The sequence below is a fragment of the Halichoerus grypus genome, chromosome 9, assembly GCF_964656455.1.
Source record: "Halichoerus grypus chromosome 9, mHalGry1.hap1.1, whole genome shotgun sequence".
NCBI lineage: Eukaryota > Metazoa > Chordata > Mammalia > Carnivora > Phocidae > Halichoerus > Halichoerus grypus.
In genome coordinates this window covers 33,250,062-33,272,863 of record NC_135720.1, presented here as the reverse complement: position 1 = coordinate 33,272,863, position 22,802 = coordinate 33,250,062, and the positions used below count along the sequence as shown (strand labels likewise).

General features: G+C 38.5%; 1 protein-coding gene across 3 annotated transcripts in view; it reads right to left on the bottom strand.

The window, feature by feature from the left end:
• SAMD3 (sterile alpha motif domain containing 3) overlaps window positions 1-22,802 on the bottom strand; it is a 52,916-nt gene that overhangs the window by 6,913 nt on the left and 23,201 nt on the right. For all 3 annotated transcript variants that reach the window (XM_078054745.1, XM_036120846.2, XM_078054746.1), the window contains exons 7-8: window positions 17,005-17,172; window positions 1,666-1,866 (exon numbers count right to left, since the gene is read on the bottom strand). In XM_078054745.1, coding sequence (XP_077910871.1) covers window positions 1,666-1,866; window positions 17,005-17,172 — 369 coding nt within the window. The remainder of the gene's footprint in view (window positions 1-1,665; window positions 1,867-17,004; window positions 17,173-22,802) is intronic.

Below are 22,802 nucleotides of genomic sequence, written 5' to 3'. Positions count from 1 at the left end.
CCCCTAAGGCTGCAACATCAGTGTCCAGACAGCCTTACCAACTGCTATGGACTGAATGTTTATGTCCCCCCAAAATTCATATGTTAAACCTAATGCTCCATGTGATGGTATTAAGAGGTGAGACCTTTGAGAGGGGACTGGTTAGGAGTGTGGAGCCTTCATGAATGGGATTACCACCTTTACAAGAGAGACCCCAAACAGCTACATTGCCCCTTCAGCCATGTGAAGTGACAGCTAGAGAGCGCCATTCATGAACCAGAAAGCAGACTATCATACCAAAACTGCCAGTGTCTTGATCTTGGACTTCCCCACCCCCAGAACTGTTGAGGAATAAATTTTTGTTGTTTATAAGCCACCCAGTCTATGGTATTTTTGTTATAGCAGTCCAGACAAAGACACCAACCATTCACTAACTCATTCAGCATTCAAAACAATCAACATTCCGTTTGTATTGCATGCACAATATTCTGCAAGGCACTTGGAGAACTACTAACATGTTTAAAATATGCTCCTTACACTTACGGAGTTTATAGGCTATCAGTTTGACAAGGTTTTGCTTTAAAACAATATATTGTAGGTGTGTCAATTTGGCATACTCTTCTAAGAGCCAAAGCCTCCTGGCTATAGCTGTTCCTAGCAACCCAAAGATGAAGAGAAAGCAACGAATAACTAAGGTAGTGTTGCTGAGAGATGAGTAGATAAAATAATCCACGTGAAACACTGAAAATATGCTTCCTACGTAGTAAGCAGATGTTCACTGTAGACATGATTTTGAAAATGAAATATGCAGGCAAGTTCTTTTTTCATTTTTTGGAGGAAGAATAACATGGAAAACTTTTTTTAAATTTTTAAAAATTTTTTTTAAAGATTTTATTTATTCATTTGAGACAGAGAGATACAGAAAGAGAGCATGAGCAGGAGGAGATGCAGAGGGAGAGAGAGAAGCAGGCTCCCTGCTGAGCCAGGAGCCCAACATGGGGCTTGATCCCAGGACCCTGGGATCATGACCTGAGCTGAAAGCAGATGTTTAACCACCTGAGCCACCCAGGCGCCCCAACATGTAAAACTTTTTATTTTCAAAATAGTTGATTGCAACCACAGAATTCTTCCATGAAATGTGTTCCCAGGTAAAAACTTTGATGAATCTTTCATTATGTGCTACAACTAACATTACACTAAAATTGTAATAGGACCCCTTTAATGGCCACCTTAAGTAAACTAAATTGAAGGGTATTTGATTTACCTATGAAACTTCATATATTCCAAGACCACTTTATGAAGTTATTTGGGATCATAAAGGAAATAGATTTTGAGTAATGCTGCATACTAATAGTTCCTTAGTAAACTATCTTGATTGTCTAAATGCATGCAAAGGGAAAATGTTTCACACTGTCAAAATACCCCTAAGTAGTGGTCCTCCCAGCCTCCCCAGTATGTTCAATGACAGGGAAATCTTTAAATCTGAACGCAGGCAGTGCATGTTACTAGAATATGCTTTCAGAAATTCTTACCAAATGGTCCTAGTTGTAGCCTGTGGAACCTCACGTCTCCTACTGAGATTCACACCCACCATTTGCTACCTAGTGCTGTTACACTCCAAAGGAAAAGAAAAAAAAATCAATTTGGACATTAAAATCAGAGAATATTATAAGCAAATAAAGATACCTGATAAGGGCACTTCAAGAAAGGAAACATTTTAAGAATGTCCTTCAGAGGTGTTCTGCTGCCAATCAACTTTCTTCTTATTTCCAAAGTCTGACTCATCCTCTTATCAATTTCTTTCCAGTCCTTTTCTGTTTTCATATATTCTTGCTGGAACCAGTTAATATGTTCATCTGCCTCAGAATCTAAACAAACAGTTTCTTCCTGCAAAATATTTTTGAAATATCAATATGTTTCATTTTTCAAGTGGCAGTTTAACACTTCGTGAGAACTTGAATCATAGGCCGTTATTGCAGACTCTTAATGCACTCCTAAGATGAGTGTTACCACATGTGATTACACTTGGCCTTGACTGTGGTTAACAAATGGACAGTCTTTAACAAATCAGAGAGTTCATTACTTACTATCATTACTTGCAATCTGTTCTCTTGACAGATGTAAGAGTTACTTCATTTTCTACATACCCTGTTAGTGGAAACCTAGATTATCTAGAAGGTTCACACTTAACAGGAATGTTTTTTTATTTCTACTCATTTAAATATTAAAAGAGATAAAGAGGTTTTAAATTAAGGTTTTGTCATTGCTACTGTTTGTATTTTTCCTTTTTAAATGCCTTTGTGTAGCTGCACTACTATGTCATAAAATCCAAATTCAAAATAATAACAGTGGGTATTTTGTGATACTAAATCATCAAACTGTCAATTATATTTACTATAAATTTGAGTACATTGGGTGGGGTTGGATGGCTAGGAAATACCTCACATACCCTTACTAAAAATCCAAGACGATCAGTTTGAGGAGCCAAAAAAAAAAGAGTTTCTAGAAAAATTTGTTGAGGGGCAGTCAGACAACAAAAAGAAATAAAAGGCATCCAAATCGGCAAAGAAGAAGTCAAATTTTCACTATTGCAGATGACATGATACTCTATGCAGAAAATCTGAAAAACTCCACCAAAAATTTGCTAGAACTAATATATGAGTTCAGCAAAGTCACAGGATATAAAATCAACATACAGAAATCTGTTGCATTTCTATATACCAATAATGAAGCAGCAGAAAAAGAAATCAGGGAATCGATCCCATTTGCAATTGCACCAAGAACAATAAGATACCTAGGAATAAACCTAATCAAAGGTAAAAGATCTGTACTCTGAAACCTTAGAACACTTCGAAGGAAATTGAAGAGCACACAAAGAAATGGAAAAACAGTCCACGATCATAGATTGGAAGAACAAACATTGTTAAAATGTCTGTACTACCCAAAGCAATCTATACATTTAATGCAATCCTTATCAAAATACCACCAGCATTTTTCACAGAACTAGAACAAAAATCCTAAAATTTGTAAGACCCTGAATAGCTAAAGCAATCCTGAAAAAGAAAAGCAAAGCTGGAGGCATCATGATTCTGGACTTCAAGCCATATTACAAAGCTGTAGTCATCAAGACAGTACGGTACTGGCACAAAAACAGATAAATAGATAAATGGAACAGAATAGAAAACCCAGAAATGGACCCACAACTATATGGTCAACTAATCTTTAACAATGTGGGAAAGAATATCCAATGGAAAAAAGATGGTCCTTCAACAAATGGTATTGGGAAAACTGGACAGCAACATGCAGAAGAATGAAACTGGACCACTTTCTTACACCATACACAAAAATAAATTCAAAATGGATGAAAGATCTAAATGTGAGAGAGGAAACTATCAAAATCCAAGAGGACAACATAGGCAGCAACCTCTTTGACCTCTGCCATAGCAACTTCTTACTAGACACATTGCAGGAGTCAAGGGAAACATGGAAAAATGAACTATTGGGACTTCATCAAGATAAAAAGTTTCTGCACAGTGAAGGAAACAATCAATAAAACTAAAAGGCAGCTTACACAATGGGAGAAGATATTTTCAAATGACATATCAGATAAGGGGCTAGTATCCAAAATCTATAAAGAACTTACCAAACTCAACACCCAAAAAACAAATAACCCAGTTAAGAAATGGGCAGAAGATATGAATAGACACTTTTACAAAGAAGACATCCAGATGGCTAACAGACACATGAAAAGATGATCAACATCACTCATCATCAAGGAAATACTTTTCATACTGAAATCTGACTTTTTTTTATTTATTTATTTATTTTTTTTTTATTTTTTTTTTTTTTTAATTTTAGAGAGAGAGCATGAGCAGAGGGAACGGCAGAGGGAGAGGCAGAGAGAGAAAGTGAGAGAAACAGACTCCCTGCTGAACCTGGAGCCCGATGCAGAGCTCGATCCCACAACCGCAAGATCATGACCTGAGCCAAAATCAAGAGTCGGACGCTCAACAGACGAGCCACGCAGGCACCCCTGAAATCTGAATTTTAGGGCCACTGTGATAGATTTAGACCAAAAAGAAATAGGTTTTGAGAATTTTGACATATTAACAGTTCTATAGTTAACCTGGATTATCTAAATATGTGTAAATATCATATACTGCATTATCCAATTAAAGTTCTTTTAAATGACCACATTTGAAATAATGCAGAAAAAAATCTGTATAAAATTCAACATCCCTTTAAAACTAAAGAAAAAAACTTTCATCAAAATAAAAGGAGGAATTTCTGAAACTTATAAAGTTATCTACCAAAAACCTAGAGCTAACATTTTTAATGTTGAAATTTTAAAAGAATTTTTCTTAAGATGAGAAACAAGAAAATGATGCTCTGCTATACTTATTCAGCCTTTTACTAGAGATCCTAGCCAGAGTAGTAAGATAAGAAAGAGAAGCAAAAGGAATAAAAATTGGAAAGATAGAAACAAACTGTTCATAGATGATGATGTGATTTGATTTTTTAAGAGAAAACTCAAAATGATGTACATATAATGTATTAGAGTTGGCGAGAGAGTTTTACAAAGCAACTGAATGTAAGATAAATATACAAATTTGCTAACAAAAAGAATATGTAATTTTTTACAGTTTCAACAAAAAGTATAAAGCACCTGGGAATACAACTAATAAAAGATGTGTAAGACCTTTATGGAGAAAATTATAAAATTATTAGAAAATACTAATGAGACAAATTAATAGATAGACCTACCATGTTCCCTGTTAGAAAAACTCAGTATCATAAGGAAGTCACCTTTCTCCAAATAGAGATATAGATTCAATAATATTTTTATCAAAATCTAAAATCTACCAAAACCCAAAAATTAATGTTTTAAGAACTCAACAAGCTGATTCTGAAATTCTCATTAAAGATTAAAAAGCCCAAGAATAACCAAGGCACTTTAAAAAATAACAATTAGGTAGTGATGGAACCTGGAAACTATCAAGACATTTTACAACTATGTAAAGAAGGAAAGTTGATATTCATGCAGGGATAGATAACATTACTAGGGCAACACGGTAGAGCTTCTAGACACAGATCTCTGGAAAGAACAGAGATGATATCACAAATGCCTGGGAAAGAGGACTGTTTTATAAAAGGTACAGAAAACTGTCTATCCATATGGGAAAAAAAAAAAAGAAAACAGATCTATACCACACACCTTATACAAAAGTAAGTTACACGTGGCTTAAGAACTTAAATGTTAAGGCAGAACTTTAAATTTTAAAAATGTATATAAATAATTCTTATCATTTCAAGGTAGGAAAGGAGTTCCTAAAAAGTACTGATCATAAGAGAAATGATTAACAAATCTAACTACATTAAAATTACAAACTTTTGGTCAAAAGATTTCATAAAAAAAATTCAAAAGGCAAGGCACAAACTAGGAGAAGATATTTACAATGATACAACTGGTGGAGTAGAATACAGAATATATAAAGAATTCTTATAAATAAATAAGAACAAGGGCAACCTCAGAAAAAATAGGTAAAAGACATGACTGGGCATTTTACAGAGAGGGAAACTTGAGTATTTCGTAAGTATGAAAGATGATAAACCTCATAAATGATTAAAATGAAAATAGGAACAAGTAGCATTTTACTCCCTACCTATTGGTATTTTACTTGGGATGGGAGGGAGTTATCTTGATATCTGATCTAAATGGTATCTTACTTGGGGGTGTGACAGGAAGAAGTCTGATAACAGGAGCTGTTCAGTCAGTTTAAATATCTATAACCACCAGGAGAACAACTGGCATTGTCTTATACAGGTGAATATTTGCATACCCACGGTACCAGCAATTCCACTCCTACGCATATCTCCTTGGAAAGAGCTTGCACATGTACACCAAGATATACAAGAAGAACGATCACAGCAGCATAGCTCATAGAAACAAAAACTGGAAACCAGGCAAATGTCTGTCAATAAAAGAATATCCAAATAAACTGTTTTGTTGTCACAGTAGATTTTTAAGCCAATATAAAAATGAATGAACGACACAACTGAACTGAGCCTGGATGAATCCCAGAGACAATATATTAAGTGAGAAAAAGGAAGTCATCGATGACATACTCTGTGTCATTGCATAAGCTGCAAAAACAAGCAAAACTAAATAAGATACCTTGCGCATGTGGCAAATTCATATGTTTCAAAAACAGGTGGATGAGAAACATAAAATTCAGAGTACAGGGCAGTGGTGTTAGAAAAGCAGGTGATGGGAGAGGAGAGAAAGACGGACAGACACGAAGAAGGTATGGACAGTGTTCCGATTTTAAAGCTGAATGTTGGGCTCACAGTGTTTATTTTGTCTCATAAATTATACATATGCTATGTACATTCTTTCATAAGTCTCAAATGTATATAATGAGAAGTTTTTTTAAAAAAGAAAAATTCTAATTTTTAAAAAGGAAAGGGAAAATTTATAATTATAAACAGCTTTCATTTTATGTACTGTAGTGGGAGTTCTATAATTGGTAATATTGAAATTTGTAGACAAGTATACACATAATGAACGCCTTCCCCTGACACCCCCACCCAATTCATGAAATGTCCCAGAAAGTAGAGTTTCTGGAAAGCTTCTACCTGATTGGACTAACATAATGTCAGAAGGTTGTATCCTAGATTGAAGTACCGTATTCAAGGGAATAGCGGGCTGCATCACAATTTAGAATTCTCACCTTTTAATGATTCATGTATCGTTAGAGCCAGAAGGAACTTAGACATTGTCTGGCCTGTGCTTCTCGCTTTCTGATGAGCAATCTGAGACTGTCAAAGGGGAAGTGACTTTCTCAAGCATGGAGATGGCCAGGTGCAGGGCTTCCTGTGTTAGTGTAGCCCCCAACTTCTCAAAAAGATGGGTGGCCTTGTTCCGACAGGCTGGTTTCCTTAGCGGTGCACATGGACAAGAGGGAACCAGGGGATGAGAGAAGTCTGAGTCTTACAAAACAGCAGTAGCAGCGCCAGGATGGTGGGGGCGGGGGGGGGGGCGGGGGGGCGTGTAGGTTAGTCTGCACATTTACTGTGTGCTACTCTAGTCTCTATTCTGGACACATTACATGTATCATCCAATCTCAGAACAACTCTGTAAGTTGGTTTATTAGATGAAGACACTCAATCACAGGATGGGCAGTGGGTGGGGGGAAAGGGGGGCGTGCTCAAGAAGTAATGGAAAGAAGAAGGCATGAAGCAGGGAGCCCATCACACCTAGCCAAGGAATCCCAACGAGTGGACACATTGAAGGGAAGTGTAGGAGTCATCTGTGGGATTTGTGACTTCAAAGGAATCAGAATAAATTAACCAGAACATTAACCTGAGTTGGATCCAGACTGGATAATGAGCTTCTGCCACACCTCCTTACCACACGAGTGCTGGTAACAGAGTGGGCCCTCAGCTCCAGCACCACCATGACCTTGACCTACAGCCGTGGGGGCGGGGCTGGGTTGGGTAGAATAGCGGAAAGCACAGTTATCTAAACCAACGGCTGGAACAGAAATAAGGAGGACACTATTTCTAAGTTAAATTTGGACAGAAAATTGAGATTGCTCTTGAAGTAGTAAGACACAGCATGGTTCAAAATGTAGTTACAACTTTTTTCCACACAGAGATGAATAAAAACTCACCTTGATCTTATTAAAACACAACTTTGCTCTGCATCCTGCAATCTGAATAAGTTGACAAAGAAAGTGCCTTGTGTAAATTTAATAATTCTTATACGTATATCCTTAAAAACCTACTTTAAAGGCACAATGGAAAGGTCCTGCACCTAAGATTTGGGGACTCTAGCTCTGAACATTATCAGCGGATAACTGGTCATGCTCCCTGTTAACTATGGTATTCCCGAGAGAGTGTCATCTCGCCTTCTAATGCCTATAAGGGTGTGTTTCTCTGAGTCATCCAGTGTGGTGGCCACAGGAGGTGACCGAGCACTTGAAATGTGGCTAGTCCAAACTGAGATGTAGGCTTTGAAACACTGAATTTCAAAGACTTGATACACCCGCCCCCAAAAAAGGTAAAACATCTCATTAACATTTTTTCCTAATGACTGCATGCCGAAATGATAATTTCGTGGATATACTGGATTACATAAAATATACTAATATAATAATTCCACCTGCTTCTTTTTGCTTTTTTTTTTTTAACGTGGCTACTAGAGAATTTTAAATTACGTGTGTGGTCCGTATTATATTTCTGCTGGGCAGTGCTATGTTAGGTGCTAGGGTTTTCTTCATATCAAATTCCAATCATCCCTGTTTTCAATTCCATTGTCATCACATTGACTGTGGAAATGATGTTTCTCAATGTAACTTGAAAAGTCTCTCTGCTTAGCATACAGTTGTGTGGCTCAGTCAATCACCAGGGAAACAGCAGCCACTTTGCCCCATGCTTCCAAGTGCACAGCTGACTTGTAAAACTTCACAGTGTTAGTGCATTTGCCACCTGCTGATGGCAGTAATTGCATTATATCCCGAATGCAATTAACTGCCAACATTTTTCTTCAACTTTTGCTGTTCTGCTCAGTTTTGCACCATGGGAGAAACATCTGTGCAAAAACCTATAAAAATGATTAGTATTTATTCAATAAATCATTATGTGTCAGGTGCAGTAAGAAGCAAACAGTAAATGCCATAAAAGAAATCCAAAGGAACCTACGAGATATTCTTAGCATTTGGCCCTCTCAGCAGTTTTTGCATAACTTTTGATTCCATTTCACTTCTAAGTGAAGGAAAGCTAACACACAAAACTACTTCATGACTTTTAAAGTTACAGAACAGAAATACTCAGGAGGAAAAGAAAATGTTTTAAGATAGAAATGAATCATAAGTCTAGTGTTAGTAATTTAACACCTGGCAGTTTGTTGATTTATTTATTTACTTAGCAAATGTTTGGAGGATTTGGGGATACAAGAACAGCCTGCAAGATTTATTAAATCCCTGCATCACTGTCCTGGACATAATGTGGGGTTTGTTGTTGTTTTTTAAAAAGCACAAGTTAATCTCTTAGAAGAAAATGCCACCACATGTTTGATAGGATATTTCACATCAGATTGGGCAAGATACTAGTTTTGTTTCCTCCATGTTTCAGACTCTGAGAAATGTCCTTAACTAAGGTCACAATGGAGATGATGTGCTCCGTACTGAGGAACTAGAAAGAATCTCCAAATGGATTAGCTGAAAAAATGAAAACTAGGTTTTTTTGCATAAAGCAAAATAAAGTTTCCCTACGCTGTAAGCATTTTTATTGTCACATATGGTAATACTTTTCATAGATCTCCCCAATCCAGATACAGAACAGAGATGCAGACTATGAAATCCCTGGGATAAGGATGGCAGGATCAGCTAGATCCTCAAAAATGCCTCTGTCACTTCATGAAGCCATCACGAAGGGAATAACTGAGATGTGGATCCAAAGCCTGACAGACTGTGCAGGGAGCCCCTGATATCACTCAGGATAGGCAAAATTATGCTGCTGTACCTGACAACCCCCAAACCTTACAGCAAAAAAAGTCTATTTGTTGCTCATGTGACATGTCCATCTTGGGGCCCAGGTCCTCATCCTCCTCAACCAGGGACCTGGCTCTACCACCTGGAGTTGTTAGGCAACACGGATAAAGAAAGGGGGGGTGGGAAGCTGGGGCATTGCCCACTGGATCGTCCATGCACATGTCACTTCTGCTCACATTTCTTGGTTAAAGTCAGTCCATGGCCACCTCTAACTTCAAGGTAGTGGAGAACTAACAATCCTACTGATTGTCTGGAGGAGACAAGATGGTTAAATTGGTGAGGAGCTACAATGTTCACAGTCCTCTACCTCTTGAGTTTCTTGTAATGTGAGAGCAAAGCTCTCCTTATAATTTAGACCAGTTTTAGACAGGTCTGTTAGCTGTAGCCAAAACCATTTAACTGAGATATCAGAACACCCAATTCTCAAACCAGAGAACAATGAACAAAATGAATTCTTTTTTTTTTTTTAAAGATTTTATTTATTTATTTGACAGAGAGAGGGCACAAGCAGGGGGAGCGGCAAGCAGAGGGAGAAGCAGGCTTCCTGCTGAGCAGGGAGCCAGATGCAGGGCTCGATCCCAGGACCCCGGGATCATGACCTGAGCTGAAGGCAGACGCCTAACTGACTGAGCCACCCAGGCGCCCCTGAACAAAATGAATTCTATATTCAGCAAAACACCTTTCAAATATGAAAGAGAAATTTAAGATATTCCCAAATAAATAAAAACTGAGAGAATTGGTCACTAGCAGATAAATAGAAGGACATTAGACTGTGACTCAAATCCACATGAAAAAATAGAAACCTGGTAAACGTCATTACATAGGTAAATCTAAAAGACAGTATAAATGTATTTTCTGTTTGTAACTCTTTTCTTCCATCTTATTTTAAAGACAGTTGCATGAAGCAATAATTATAAATCTGTGTTGATGGGCATACAATATATAAAATGTGATTTATGTGACAATAAGAGCACGAAAGGGGAGAGGGATAGAGTTATATAGGGACAAAGATTTTGTATGCTATTGTAATTAAATTGATATTAATCCAAACTAGACTATTAAAAATTAAGATGTTAGTTCCAATTCTCAAGGCAACCACTAAGGAAATAACTAAAAATGTGTATATACTAAAAGAAACAATAAGGGAAATTGAATTAGTACACAGACAATATCTACTTAGCACAAAAGAAGGCAGTAATTAAAGAATAAACTAACAAAAAACATATGATCAATAAAAAACAAATAGCAAAATAGGAGACATAAATTCTATCTTATAAGTAATTATATTTAATAATTGGCAGAATAGATTGCAAAAATTATCCAACAATATGCTGTCTACTGGAGACACACTTTAGATTCAGACCCAAATTGTTTAAAGGTAAAAAAGATGGGCAAAGATACAACATGCAAACAGAAACCAAAAGAGCGATAGAATGGCTATACTAATATCAGACTAAATAAACTTTAAGACAAAAATTATTCCTAGAGACAAAGGAAAATATTTTATAATGGGGAAAAAGTCAATCCATCAGGAAGCTATAACAATATAAACTTATACACACCTAACAACAGAGTCCCAAAACTCATGTGGCAAAAACTGTCAGAATTAAAGGGAGAAAGAGCCAATTCAATAATAATAATAGTTGGAGACTTGAATACCCCACTTTCAATAATGAACAGAACCACTAAGCAGATGATAATTAAGGAACTAGAAAACTAGAACAGCTGCTATTCCTGGAGAAGACAAAACGGATTGTAGGGACTCAGAACTGGATATAACAAATACATCATAAAATGAAGACCCCTGAGAAGATGATATTAAAGGCAGTTGTGAAGAAACTGATTTATAGAATTAAGTCGTTTATTTAAAAAAAAGAATTAAGTCATTTACTGAAAACTCTTAAAAAGAAACTAAACATAGGACAAATTAACTGACAAAGATAAAATAATCTATGCACTTAAAGATCCTATTAAAAGCCTCTCAACTGAGAGAATGTCATTGCAATTAAAAAAAAAAAATTAGAAAGAGAAGCAAAAGCTCCTGTAGAAACTTCAGAATCCTTTCTATACTGCTTCAAGAATAAATTTTCACCAAATATCCAATTTAGAGTTAATCTACCTCATAAAGACAGAGGAGAATCTTTTCAAGGTAAATGAAAAGAGCAGCCATAAATGTAAAGAACTGGACAGCTGAAAAAGTCAAGCCAAATTTTTTTCAGATAATTTTGAATGAAGCATTGGCTTCTTATCAAAGTGGCTTATATCCCATGAGCAAAAAGTTTATGATAATAGGTTGAGGGCTCTGCTGGCTGAAAGAAACCTCAATAACTTAAGAAAAGAAAATGCATGCATTAATCAAAAAATGATAAAGAAGAGTTTAAGCATTTCAAAAGTATATTTACATCCTGATGTTTCAAACGGGGCATTTGGCAGATGCTCAAGAGGACACCTAGGAATCCTCTGGTGAAGAGATTTCCAAGTAAGGATGAGCATCAGGCTGTGATCGTGTAAGGATTCAGGCCCAGGGCCTCATGTAGACCAGATGCCACCACCACCTCCATCCCAGGAAGACGGAAGCAGGATTCCTTCAGCAGGGTATCCCCATCATGTCACAGGCTTTCCACAGGAGTAACACATAGCTTATCCTGATGCTCCTTGTGTTGACAGGTGCCCAGAACCTTCTTTTGGCCCGACCCTCCCACTTGAATGTGGCATCCCTAGCCTAAGCTCCAGTTCTCCTGTGAGTCCCAGGGGCTGATTCCTGAGAGAAGGCTCTCCCATCCTTCCCCTTATTCTGAAAAATGAGGATGAATCTCCCCAGAAACTGCTTTACTGAGGAACTTTCCTGACCCTGCACATCTTCCACAGGCAACAAAAAATGTCTGTACCCTAAGCACTAATATGATACTAAGCAATAAACACTAAGTCATCAAATGTCATGTGGCAGTGGCATAAAAACAGAATGATAGACTAGTGGGATAAAGAGATAGTGCCCAGAACACACCCACGTCTATTTGGGAACTTAATATACACTAAGTGTCAAGATAAACCAATGAGAAAAGGATGGATTGTTTAGGAACTGATGTTGAGAAAGTGGCTCACTCTGTGGCGATCCCTACTTAATAGCATATAAAAGATGGACTCCAGATGACTTAAAGATCTAAACATGAAAGTGAAAACAATATATTTAATAGAACAAAGAGTAGGAGAATATATTTGTGACTTAGGGCACGGGAAGGACTGCTTCCTACAAATTAACAAAAAAAAGATGTTGGGGCGCCTGGGTGGCTCAGACGTTAAGCGTCTGCCTTCAGCTCAGGTCATGATCCCAGGGTCCTGGGATCGAGCCCCGCATTGGGCTCCCTGCTCCGCGGGAAGCCTGCTTCTCCCTCTCCCACTCCCCCTGCTGTGTTCCCTCTGTCGCTGTGTCTCTCTCTGTCCAATAAATAAATAAAATCTTAAAAAAAAAAAAAAAAAGATGCCAACTCATTAAAAAATGGGCAATGGATCTAAAGAAGTAGCTTTCTAAAAGAAGAAATTCAAGGGGCTAACAAATGTGAAGAGATGCTCAGACTCAGTTATCCAGGGAAATGCAAATCACAACAAGAATGACATTACACTTGCTACCTAATAGACTTGGCAAAATGTAGAAGGCTGGGTAATGCCAAGTGTTGGCAGGAATACAGGAAGATGCATGACTGTGGGAACGAGACAAAGTCATCTGGAGAATAACTGGTCAAATTTAAGTAAATGCACACCATCTGCCCCATCAGCTCCATTTCTGGGTATACAACCCAAAGAAGTAACACATAGGTAGGTCCAGAAGCAGACATGGATGATGGTGTTCTCTACGATGCAATTCCTAGTGGGGAGGAAGAGGGCTTGGGGCAAGGAGTACTTTATAATTCATTGCAATCATGGACTAGAAATATGCTAATATGAATGAGTCTTAAAGAGTGTTAGTGAAAAAAGTAACACAGGAATGAAGTATAGAATACCATTTATAGTAAGTTATAGATATATAAACCCAAAATGATAGTACACATTTTAGAACACTTACAGATTAAAAGATACATATAGAACACATTGGAATGGTGGCTCAAGGGCAGAGGTGAGGGACGAGCAGATAGGGATGAGAACAAAACAACATGAAGAACAATGACAGGCGTCACATGGGACAATGACCATGACAGGCCATGAATTATGGAGTCGGACTCACTCAACTTTAACACCTGAGATTTTTCACAAAAAAAAAAGAAAGAAAGAAAGAAAGAAATGCTACAAAGTAAAATTCCATTACACTGCTATGCAGTTCTATACAATTCGTATAAGCTTTTAAAACCAGTATCTTCATTTAAACAGGATAATGTCAGCAACTTATGACACTACTCAGTTAAGTCTACTGTTTTGAGAACCTAATTATACCTGTGTTTCTAAATATAAGACAAAGTATAGTCAAAGACTATAAAGCAAAGGAAATAGATTATCGATTCACAGGGCTGCAAATTGCTTGGACCTAAAACTAGAAGTCAGATGCATACGAGCTATAGCACAGCTGCTGCATTGGGCTTCATGACACAGCAGCGAAATGAGGTCATAAGGTTGGAAAAAGATTTTTAAACATTGCAAAATGCCCAGTATTTTGGAGGCTTGATCTAGAAACAAAGTCTGGGATTCTGACAACGATAGCCATCCATGTAACGTGTTGGTAAGTCTTTTTAGCGACAGAATATGAGGAACCTGGGTAGATTTAAGACTCACAGGTGGATGCTTTGACGCTGCAGATGCTTTGGGTTTCACAGTGTAGGTTAAGCAGCGCTAATCTGGTGCAGAGATTGGGATAGGAGGAAAGTTAGGGACAAAAGGTCCGTGACCTATACTGAGACCCACACAAATTCTACTGCTGCCTCGGTTATCTGCAGAAGCCCATGTGACAAAGCTAAGAAAAACACCTTCCTTCACTGAGACATCTACCTTCAGTTCTTTGGTAAATTCCTCACAACCATCAAAAGAGAAACAACAGAAATGAAACAAAACAAACGAAAATCACTTCCCCTCTCTTACTCCTTTCCAAAATCCTCCTCTAGTTCATCCAAACCCACTTCCCTGCCTTTGAGGAAATAGCCTGAATCCTGACTTCTAGCCTCCATCAGCATTTTCTATCTCTGCTGCACATGAAATAACTTTTCTGCATTATGGAAATATTGTGCCCGGTCAAGAAAGTTTAAAAGATGTGAAAGTTACCAAAGTATCTTAATCCAAAATGTCTTTAATTTTCAGAAATCTTAAAGATACTGAAAAGGAGCTATCAAAAGTTCAAAACAGAGATGGGAAGTAATTTAGGCAATTCATTTGAAGTATCCAATTCCATGAGATAAGTAGTATATTCAATGGATTTGTCTTTTCATTCTTCTTAGGGTTTTACCATTTGCCTTGTCGCCATCCAGGGTATAAAATAGAGAGACACATTGTTTCTGTAATATTCTAGTGTGAATTTTTCCCCATTCTTCAAAGCTTTTGGCTCTAGAGAACACTAGGTCACATACAGAGATGTTACAGTCTCTGAAAGAATCAGCAATCTGTGGCTCCATTTGTAAGGAGGGGAAAAGTAAATCTTCACTGATTAGATTTGTTTGCCAGGAAAAAACACTGTCTCTTCAATGGTCACTCTATAATCTCTTTTTGCCCCAGCTGGCAAGAAGGTCAAACTAAATTCTATTGTAACTTAACTCATCTCAGACTCTGGTACATTCAATTTTCTGTGTTTTTTGGGGTGGGGGGAGAAGGGGGATGTGTTTTCGTAGCAAAAGTCCCTGCATGGATCCTAGCAGGATTCATCTGAGTATTCAGGGTTGTCTGGGGGCCTGAGGGGGAGGGGAGAGTAGAAGGGAAGAGCAATGAAGGGTGTCATTACATGAAGAACTGAGGTGGTGTTGAGAAAGAACTGGAAGACAAGTGAAAATATTGGTTCAGTGATGATGTGTCAACAAAAAGGAGAAGCTGCCCTTTAGCCTGTGTGATCTCTGACCCCACGAACATACCTTTGAGAGTTCTAGGGCTAGGGACAATTGCTAATCTTCTGATTTTACCATTCATTCATTCCAATGAATTTTGGTGAGTCATGCATCAAAGAAAAAGAAGGAAAACTGAATTTGCAGAACTATTTATAAAGGAACTCCATTTTTATTATAAGGAAAATCAAATTTTTTGAGAAAACCAGTTTATGTATGACATAATTATGTTCCCTTACAAAGTGACTTTTTAAGAATATAAAAGATAATTAAAATAAATCTATTTCTATCTTATCATGATTTTAGTTTATAACTGGAATATTGCCAAGTTTCTAAAAAGTTACACCACTAAATTGTTACCTTTCTTCTGTCTTCTGGTCAAAGAGCAGGCATAAAATTATATTCTCTTAACTGGCCTATGACTTGAAAATCTCTTTGAAAATTATAATAAGATATGTAAAATATACACCTTCATCTAATTTTTTTTATGTTGTGGGGATGAATGATTTGCAAAATATGTTTAAAAAATCTTCCTATCCCCTGGAGCTTATTACTAAGAAAATTGAGACGACCAACTAGGTTGCTCTATTACTATCAAATAAATACACCAGCTAAAAAAGAAAATGGAATATTCACACCAAGTACATTCACTAACATAAGTGTGTTTGTGGTGAAGAGTTAGGATTACATGTTCATGTTGGACTGGGGTGGAAACAGAATTGGCAGTTATGGGATTGGACTTCTTTTATACTTGGTAGTTTGGACATCCTTCCTAAGGAGTTCATTTACTTTATTAGCAGGGGACATTTTTGGCTTTGACCATATCTGGGGGCTCTGAGGTAGTTAAAGGATATTTATAGGATCTCAGTAATTAGGACCTGCATGCAACTTACTTACAGCAAACCCACTGCTGAGGGGGGAATCTCTAGGCGCTGTCTGGCCCTTAGGCCTGAAAGTCCTTACAACCACCTCTGGGTTGGTACGGGATGTCTTCTGGGCAATGAAAGGGTAGGATGTGGTTTGTATCCATGCCTGTGGGTTACATGCTTCCCTGAAACCTTGAGGATAGAGGCTACCCTACAATATGCTTTCTAAAAACTATCTGCAGCAGTAAGAACAGCAAAAACATAAGATGTATTCTATGATGAGAGGAAGAGAAATTTTTCAAAGACCCAGAACAAAAGGGTGTTTCCAGGTTTTTCAAAGGTTATGAAAGAATAAACCTGAGATGATGATACTGTTATCATACTGTTATCATGACACTCTGCTCAAGCTGTTTTAGGAAGCCTTCTTTTGGAAATATTATCATTCATATTATTAGCCATGCAAAACAGATTTCCCTACCTCCAATTTTCAAAAAGAATATCTGATTCTGTTTTAGTGATTTTAGATGCTATTACTTATTATCCTTTAATAAATCAATCAACAAATTATCAGAACATCTAAATATCCAATCTTACTTTTATCTGGACAATTTTAACCTCATCAAAGCTTCTATCGGTAAGAGATTTCTTCGTCTGGCCTCTTCTGTGTCCAAATTTACACTTATTTCTCATCACTTGTTCATCATCTTCTATGGATCTCCGAACATATTTAAAGCGATCTTTGAGAGCTCGTTTCCATAAAAACTGCATAAATTAACAGAACAGGACAGTTAATCTTCAAGGAGATTAGAATAATCCCATATAAACAATAAAATCTTCATCACTCTTGGGCTTGTTATTTTCACATCACAGTAATAGAAATAATAGAACTATCCTTCCACTTACCTTCACAATGGTCTTATGATACTGCTATAAAAAATATAATCCTGAAATCATAACTAAGGAAACAGAGTCAGAAAAATAAAAATAGTTCCCCAATGCCACCTAGTTATTGAGTGAATATACTGGCTCTTCGATCTGGATTTTCTAATTCCCCAAATTGGATGTTTTCTACCGTACTTTGCTGTCTCCACAACACATTCCACTTTTCCACTGGGTTCTAGGGAAGAACTGATACTGTCTTATGCATATATGGATTGATGCATTTTCTTAAAAACAATTTTTCTGTCATCCCTTGAAATTCACTTTGGTGAATACTATTGGCATTCATTCCCTAAATATTTGTAGAGCATCTACTGTTTCAGACACAAAGACCAGGGTCCTGCCCTGGGAGGGAGCAGGGGCACAGGCAGACCCCATCTAGCAGAAGGATGAGTAATTTCAGTTCAGAAAGAAAAGTGTTATAACAGGGGAAGAGACAGCATAATCTTACATTGTGTTAGGAGACCACAGAAGCCTTCCTGTAGGAGGTACACCTAAGCTGAGGTTTAGGTGTCAGGGTTAGAAAACTACATGAGGGGGGCCAATGGAGACGGCACTGGGAAATGCCAGGTGGGTGGGGGTGGACAGAAGTTCCAGATGAAGCAGCCTGTGCCACGGAGCAGAGGGATAGCCCGTGCCCCTTGGAGAGCTGCCAACAGCTGTGCATGGCTGGAACACAGAGTTTAAGATGGGCCAGAAGAGAATGGGCCAGAAACTAAGGCAGGAGAGAGAAGCCAGCCCAATTCTGAAAGGCATGGTTGCCCCATAAAGGAGCTTCTCTGCAATCCAGAACCAGATCTTTTCAAACCCTTGTCTGTGGACAGGCTACATCAGCATCTCATAGGGAACTTTCATCCTTGGTCCTTCCTCTAAAGCAGTGGTTCACAAACTTTAACCTGAATCACAATTCCTGGAGGACCTGTTAAAATACAGGTTGCTGGGCCTGTCTTTCAGAGTCTCTGGTTGGGAAGGTCGGGGATAGGGCTGAGAATCTGCATTTCTTACAGGTTCCCAGGTGACCCTGATGCTGCTGGCCCAGACCCTCAGGATTCTGATTCGGTTGGTCTGAGCAGAGCCCAGATGTCTGTATTTTTCAAGGCTTTATAGATAATCCAGCTACAGAGCCAAGCTTGTAAGTCCTCTGAGGCCATGTTGAGAGAGGAGAGCAGATGGTCAGATCTGGGCTCTGGAAGAATCTGTCTGCCATGTGGAGTATTTGGGAGATCAAAGACATGGGCGACAACTGGGCTTTCTCAACAAACCAGTGCTGTCTTTCTCTGCTGGGCCTTTGGTTTGGGCCTGGAAAGCTCTATCCCTCTCCTCCTTCACTCTGCTGATATCTAGTTACCTCTTGCTCTGCGTCCAGATCTCAGTCAGCTCATGTCCCCTGATAGCAGCTCTCAGCTTTCCTTGTCTGTATTTACCACACTGGGAGTTTACCTTCATCTGTATGATGTTTTTCTGCTTCTGTGCTTTTCTATTCTGTTCTTTTCATTCTTCCTCTCTTCATTCTCCCCCATTTGCTTACTTGCTTCCTTACTTCACTCCCTTCCCTCTTTATTTCCTTTCCTTTCACTAGGCTGTAAGCACAAGAAGACAGGCTCATGTCTGCTTTCTTCACCAAGCCCAGCACAGTGCCTGATACATCTGAGAAACTATAAATACTGGATGCCTTGTATCAGTCCTCTGTGAGGTAGAGGGACCCAGGTGTCGAAGCAACAGACTAGAAGCAAGACTGAGTCTTGGCCTTGCTTGGTAAGGACCTCACTTCGTGAGGAGTAGCCCAACACTTTTTTTTTAAATTTAATTTAATTTTATTATGTTATGTTAGTCACCATACAGTACATCATTAGGTTTTGATGGTGGTGTTCCATGATTCATTGTTTGCATGTAACACCCAGTGCTCCATGCAGTACGTGCCCTCTTTAATACCCATCACCGGGTAACCCATCTCCCGCCCCCCTCCCCTCTAAAACCCTGTTTGTTTCTCAGAGTCCATAGTCTCTCATGGTTCATCTCTCCCTCCGATTTTCCCCCCTTCATTTTTCCCTTCCTTCTCCTAATGTCCTCCATGCTATTCCTTATGTTCCACAAATAAGTGAAACCATATGATAATTGACTTTCTCTGCTAGACTTATTTCACTTAGCATAATCTCCTCCAGTCCCATCCATGTTGATGTAAAAGTTGGGTATTCATCCCTTCTGATGGCTGAGTAATATTCCATTGTATATATGGACCACATCTTCTTTATCCATTCGTCTGTTGAAGGGCATCTCGGCTCCTTCCACAGTTTGGCTACTGTGGACATTGCTGCTATGAACATTGGGGTGCATATGGCCCTTCTTTTCACTACATCTGTGTCTTTGGGGTAAATACCCAGGAGTGCAATTGCTGGGTCATAGGTAACTATTTTTAATTTTTTGAGGAACCTCCACACTGTTTTCCAAAGAGGCTGTACCAATTTGCATTCCCACCAACAGTGTAAGAGGGTTCCCCTTTCTCTACAACCTCGCCAACATTTGTTGTTTCTTTCCCTATCCATTTTTGCCATTTTAACTGGTGTAAGGTGGTATCTCAATGTGGTTTTGATTTGAATTTCTCTGATGGCTAATGATGATGAACATTTCTTCATGTGTCTGAAAAAATGTTCATCATCATGTGCCCAATGCCTCTTAAAACCTGAGCCTCAAGGCTGCTTCTCAGCCCCTCCACTTCCTTGTCATGCCATGTGCTTGAAGAGGCCCAAGACTGGGGTGACTTTGGGCACCTCTTCTAAGCTCTAATTCCTCATGGGCAAATGGGAATGCCACCGAGATCACATGAGTACCATGTCTGGCAGTTAGATTCTGCCATTCCATCTTCCCTGGCTTAAGTCTCTAGAAGAGTTATTCCCTACCCTTCAGAAGAAGGATCTATGTTGGGAGGACCCAGGGTCTAGGCCTAGTGTGTCTTAGCCAAGAAATCAGCAAGTAACTCTTCAGTCTTAGTTTCTTCAGCTATAAAATGGAACAACAAGCTCAGTCCTGTCAACTGCCCTGGGGTTTTGGGAGACCGACATGATTGCTACTCACAGAAGTGATTTGTAAATGAAAGTGCTGTTCATGAAACCTTCCACGGCCCTGCAGAGGACTGCTGTGGGCTGAGGCTGGCGGACAGCTTCAACTCTGATGATGAGTATGTATGAGTCAGAGACGCTCCCTCACCTCCCACAGCCTTGCGGGTTTGCCCTCAGCCACCGCTGTTTTACAACAGCACACAAAGAATGGATGGCTTACATTTTTCTTAGCTCTAAAATATGAATGAATGCAAATGCATTTTTCCCTCATGTTTCCTACAGCTCTGAAGTCCTTCTAAACCTGCTGATCTGGTGGGAAAGATTACAGCCATCAACTATTAGGACATTTCCCAGCCTCTCCCTGCTCTCCTTATTAACTGTCTGATAGGAACATAGAAAAGACAAAATCATTTTTGGAATAATTGGAGAAATGGGAATATGGGTTCTATATGTCTTTATGCAGTTACTGCATATGAAATTATGCAATTATTGCTCATTTTCTTAGGTATAAAAATGGTATTGTGCTTATAGAGGACATCATCCTTGTCCTTACAAGATATCTGCCGAGGTATTTAGGAATGGCATCTGAAACCTATTTTTTGTTTCCAAATGCTCAGCCAAAACAAAGAGATAAATATGAACCAGGAAAAACAAATGTGACAAAATATTAATACCTAGTGAATCTAGATCAGTGATTCTTAAGTATCAGGATTTTTCCCTCTTCCCAGAATGCGCGTGCCAATGTTTGGAGACACGGTGGTTCTCATGCTTTGGGTGAGTGGGTGGGGGCTACTCACACCTAGAGAGTGACAGGAATGCTGCTAACTATCCTACAGTGTGGGTACAGCCGCCACCACAAAGACTCATCCAGCCTGAATTCTAAGTACTGCCAACATGGAGAAACCTTGACTGAGGTAAAGGATATATGGGTGGTCACTGCAGCATTCTTTCAACTTCTGTGTAGACGTGAAAATTTTCAAAATAAGAAGTCGAGAATAAAATTAGCCCTAAAAATGACGAAGAAAGAGCTTGATCACTTGTGCGTGCTCTCTCTCTCTCTCTCTCACATACACACACACACACGTGCATGCACATATGAACATTCTCTACTATGCACCAGAGTTTCCCCTTCCATTCTATGTGTACAAACATGGGCCATAACATGCTAAGCAATTTTTCAGGTTTCTTTCAGTTAGCCATCTTTCATTAATGCCTCTGGGGATAGAAGTGGGTAAAATGCACACAAGATCAAAGTAAGCATTATTCATTACTTTCTATTTGTCTCACTTTCATAACCATGAAACTAAAGGTCAAAATGTAATTGGATAAATATGTATTTGCTTATATGTATGCAAAGATTCTCTAGAAAGAATCTCTAATAACATTAGTTACTTCTGGGGAGGAAGATTAGGTAGCTGGGGGACAGAGGTGGGAGGGAGACTTTTCCATTTATATCTTATTGTAGCTTCAGAGTTTTGAACTTTGTGAATATATAATTTATTCAAAGAGCAAATTTAAATTCTTTTTTAAAATGCAACTGTCTCTATACACAGTAACAATGATTAGTTGGCAGATAGTATATCTTGAGTGTAGAAGGCATTTTTAGAATCAATTTTGTCAGGCATATCAGTGTGTTTATCAATGTTTGGACTCTAGGTTTGTTTATTTTTGTAGTTTTTAAGGGTTTTTTATATAGTGTGTTTTTTTTTTTTAGAGAAAATGTGGTTTATTTTACAGTGTGCTTTTTATATGCAGCAGCATATTTTAGGAATGATGTCAGACTATAAGCAAAAATACCTAAATTCCATTCTGGGCTTCAATAGTTACTAGTTCCAGACACAGAATACAATTCCTTTCGTGAGGCTGGGTGGTAAATAAGAATATATATGGCCCTCTCCCACTAAGAAAATTCTGATTCTATCCACACAGAAAATACAGAAAGAAGGAAAGAAGGAAGGAAGGCAAGCAACACTCCAGTGATGATAGCACTGACATAGGTGCGGTCATGTCCTTCTCCTTCTGTGTATTACATCTCCCTAAAGACCCTGCCTGGAGATTCAACAGTACACATAGGCTTCCAAACTGCTTTGAGGGAGAGACAGAAAGATGATGACAGACAGACAAAGAAGACAAAGGAAGGAGATGGGGAAGGGATGAATAGGTGGGACGCAGGGGATTTTTGGGTCAGTGAAAATACTCTGTAAGATACAATAATGATGGATACATGTCATTATACATTTGTTCAAACCCATAGAACGTACAGCCACAAGCATGAATCCTAATGTAAACTATGGACTTTGGGTAATAATGATGTATCGATATAGGTTCACCCATTGTAGCAAATGTCCCACTCTGGTGTGGGATATTCATAATGGGGGAGGCTATGCATGTGGGGGC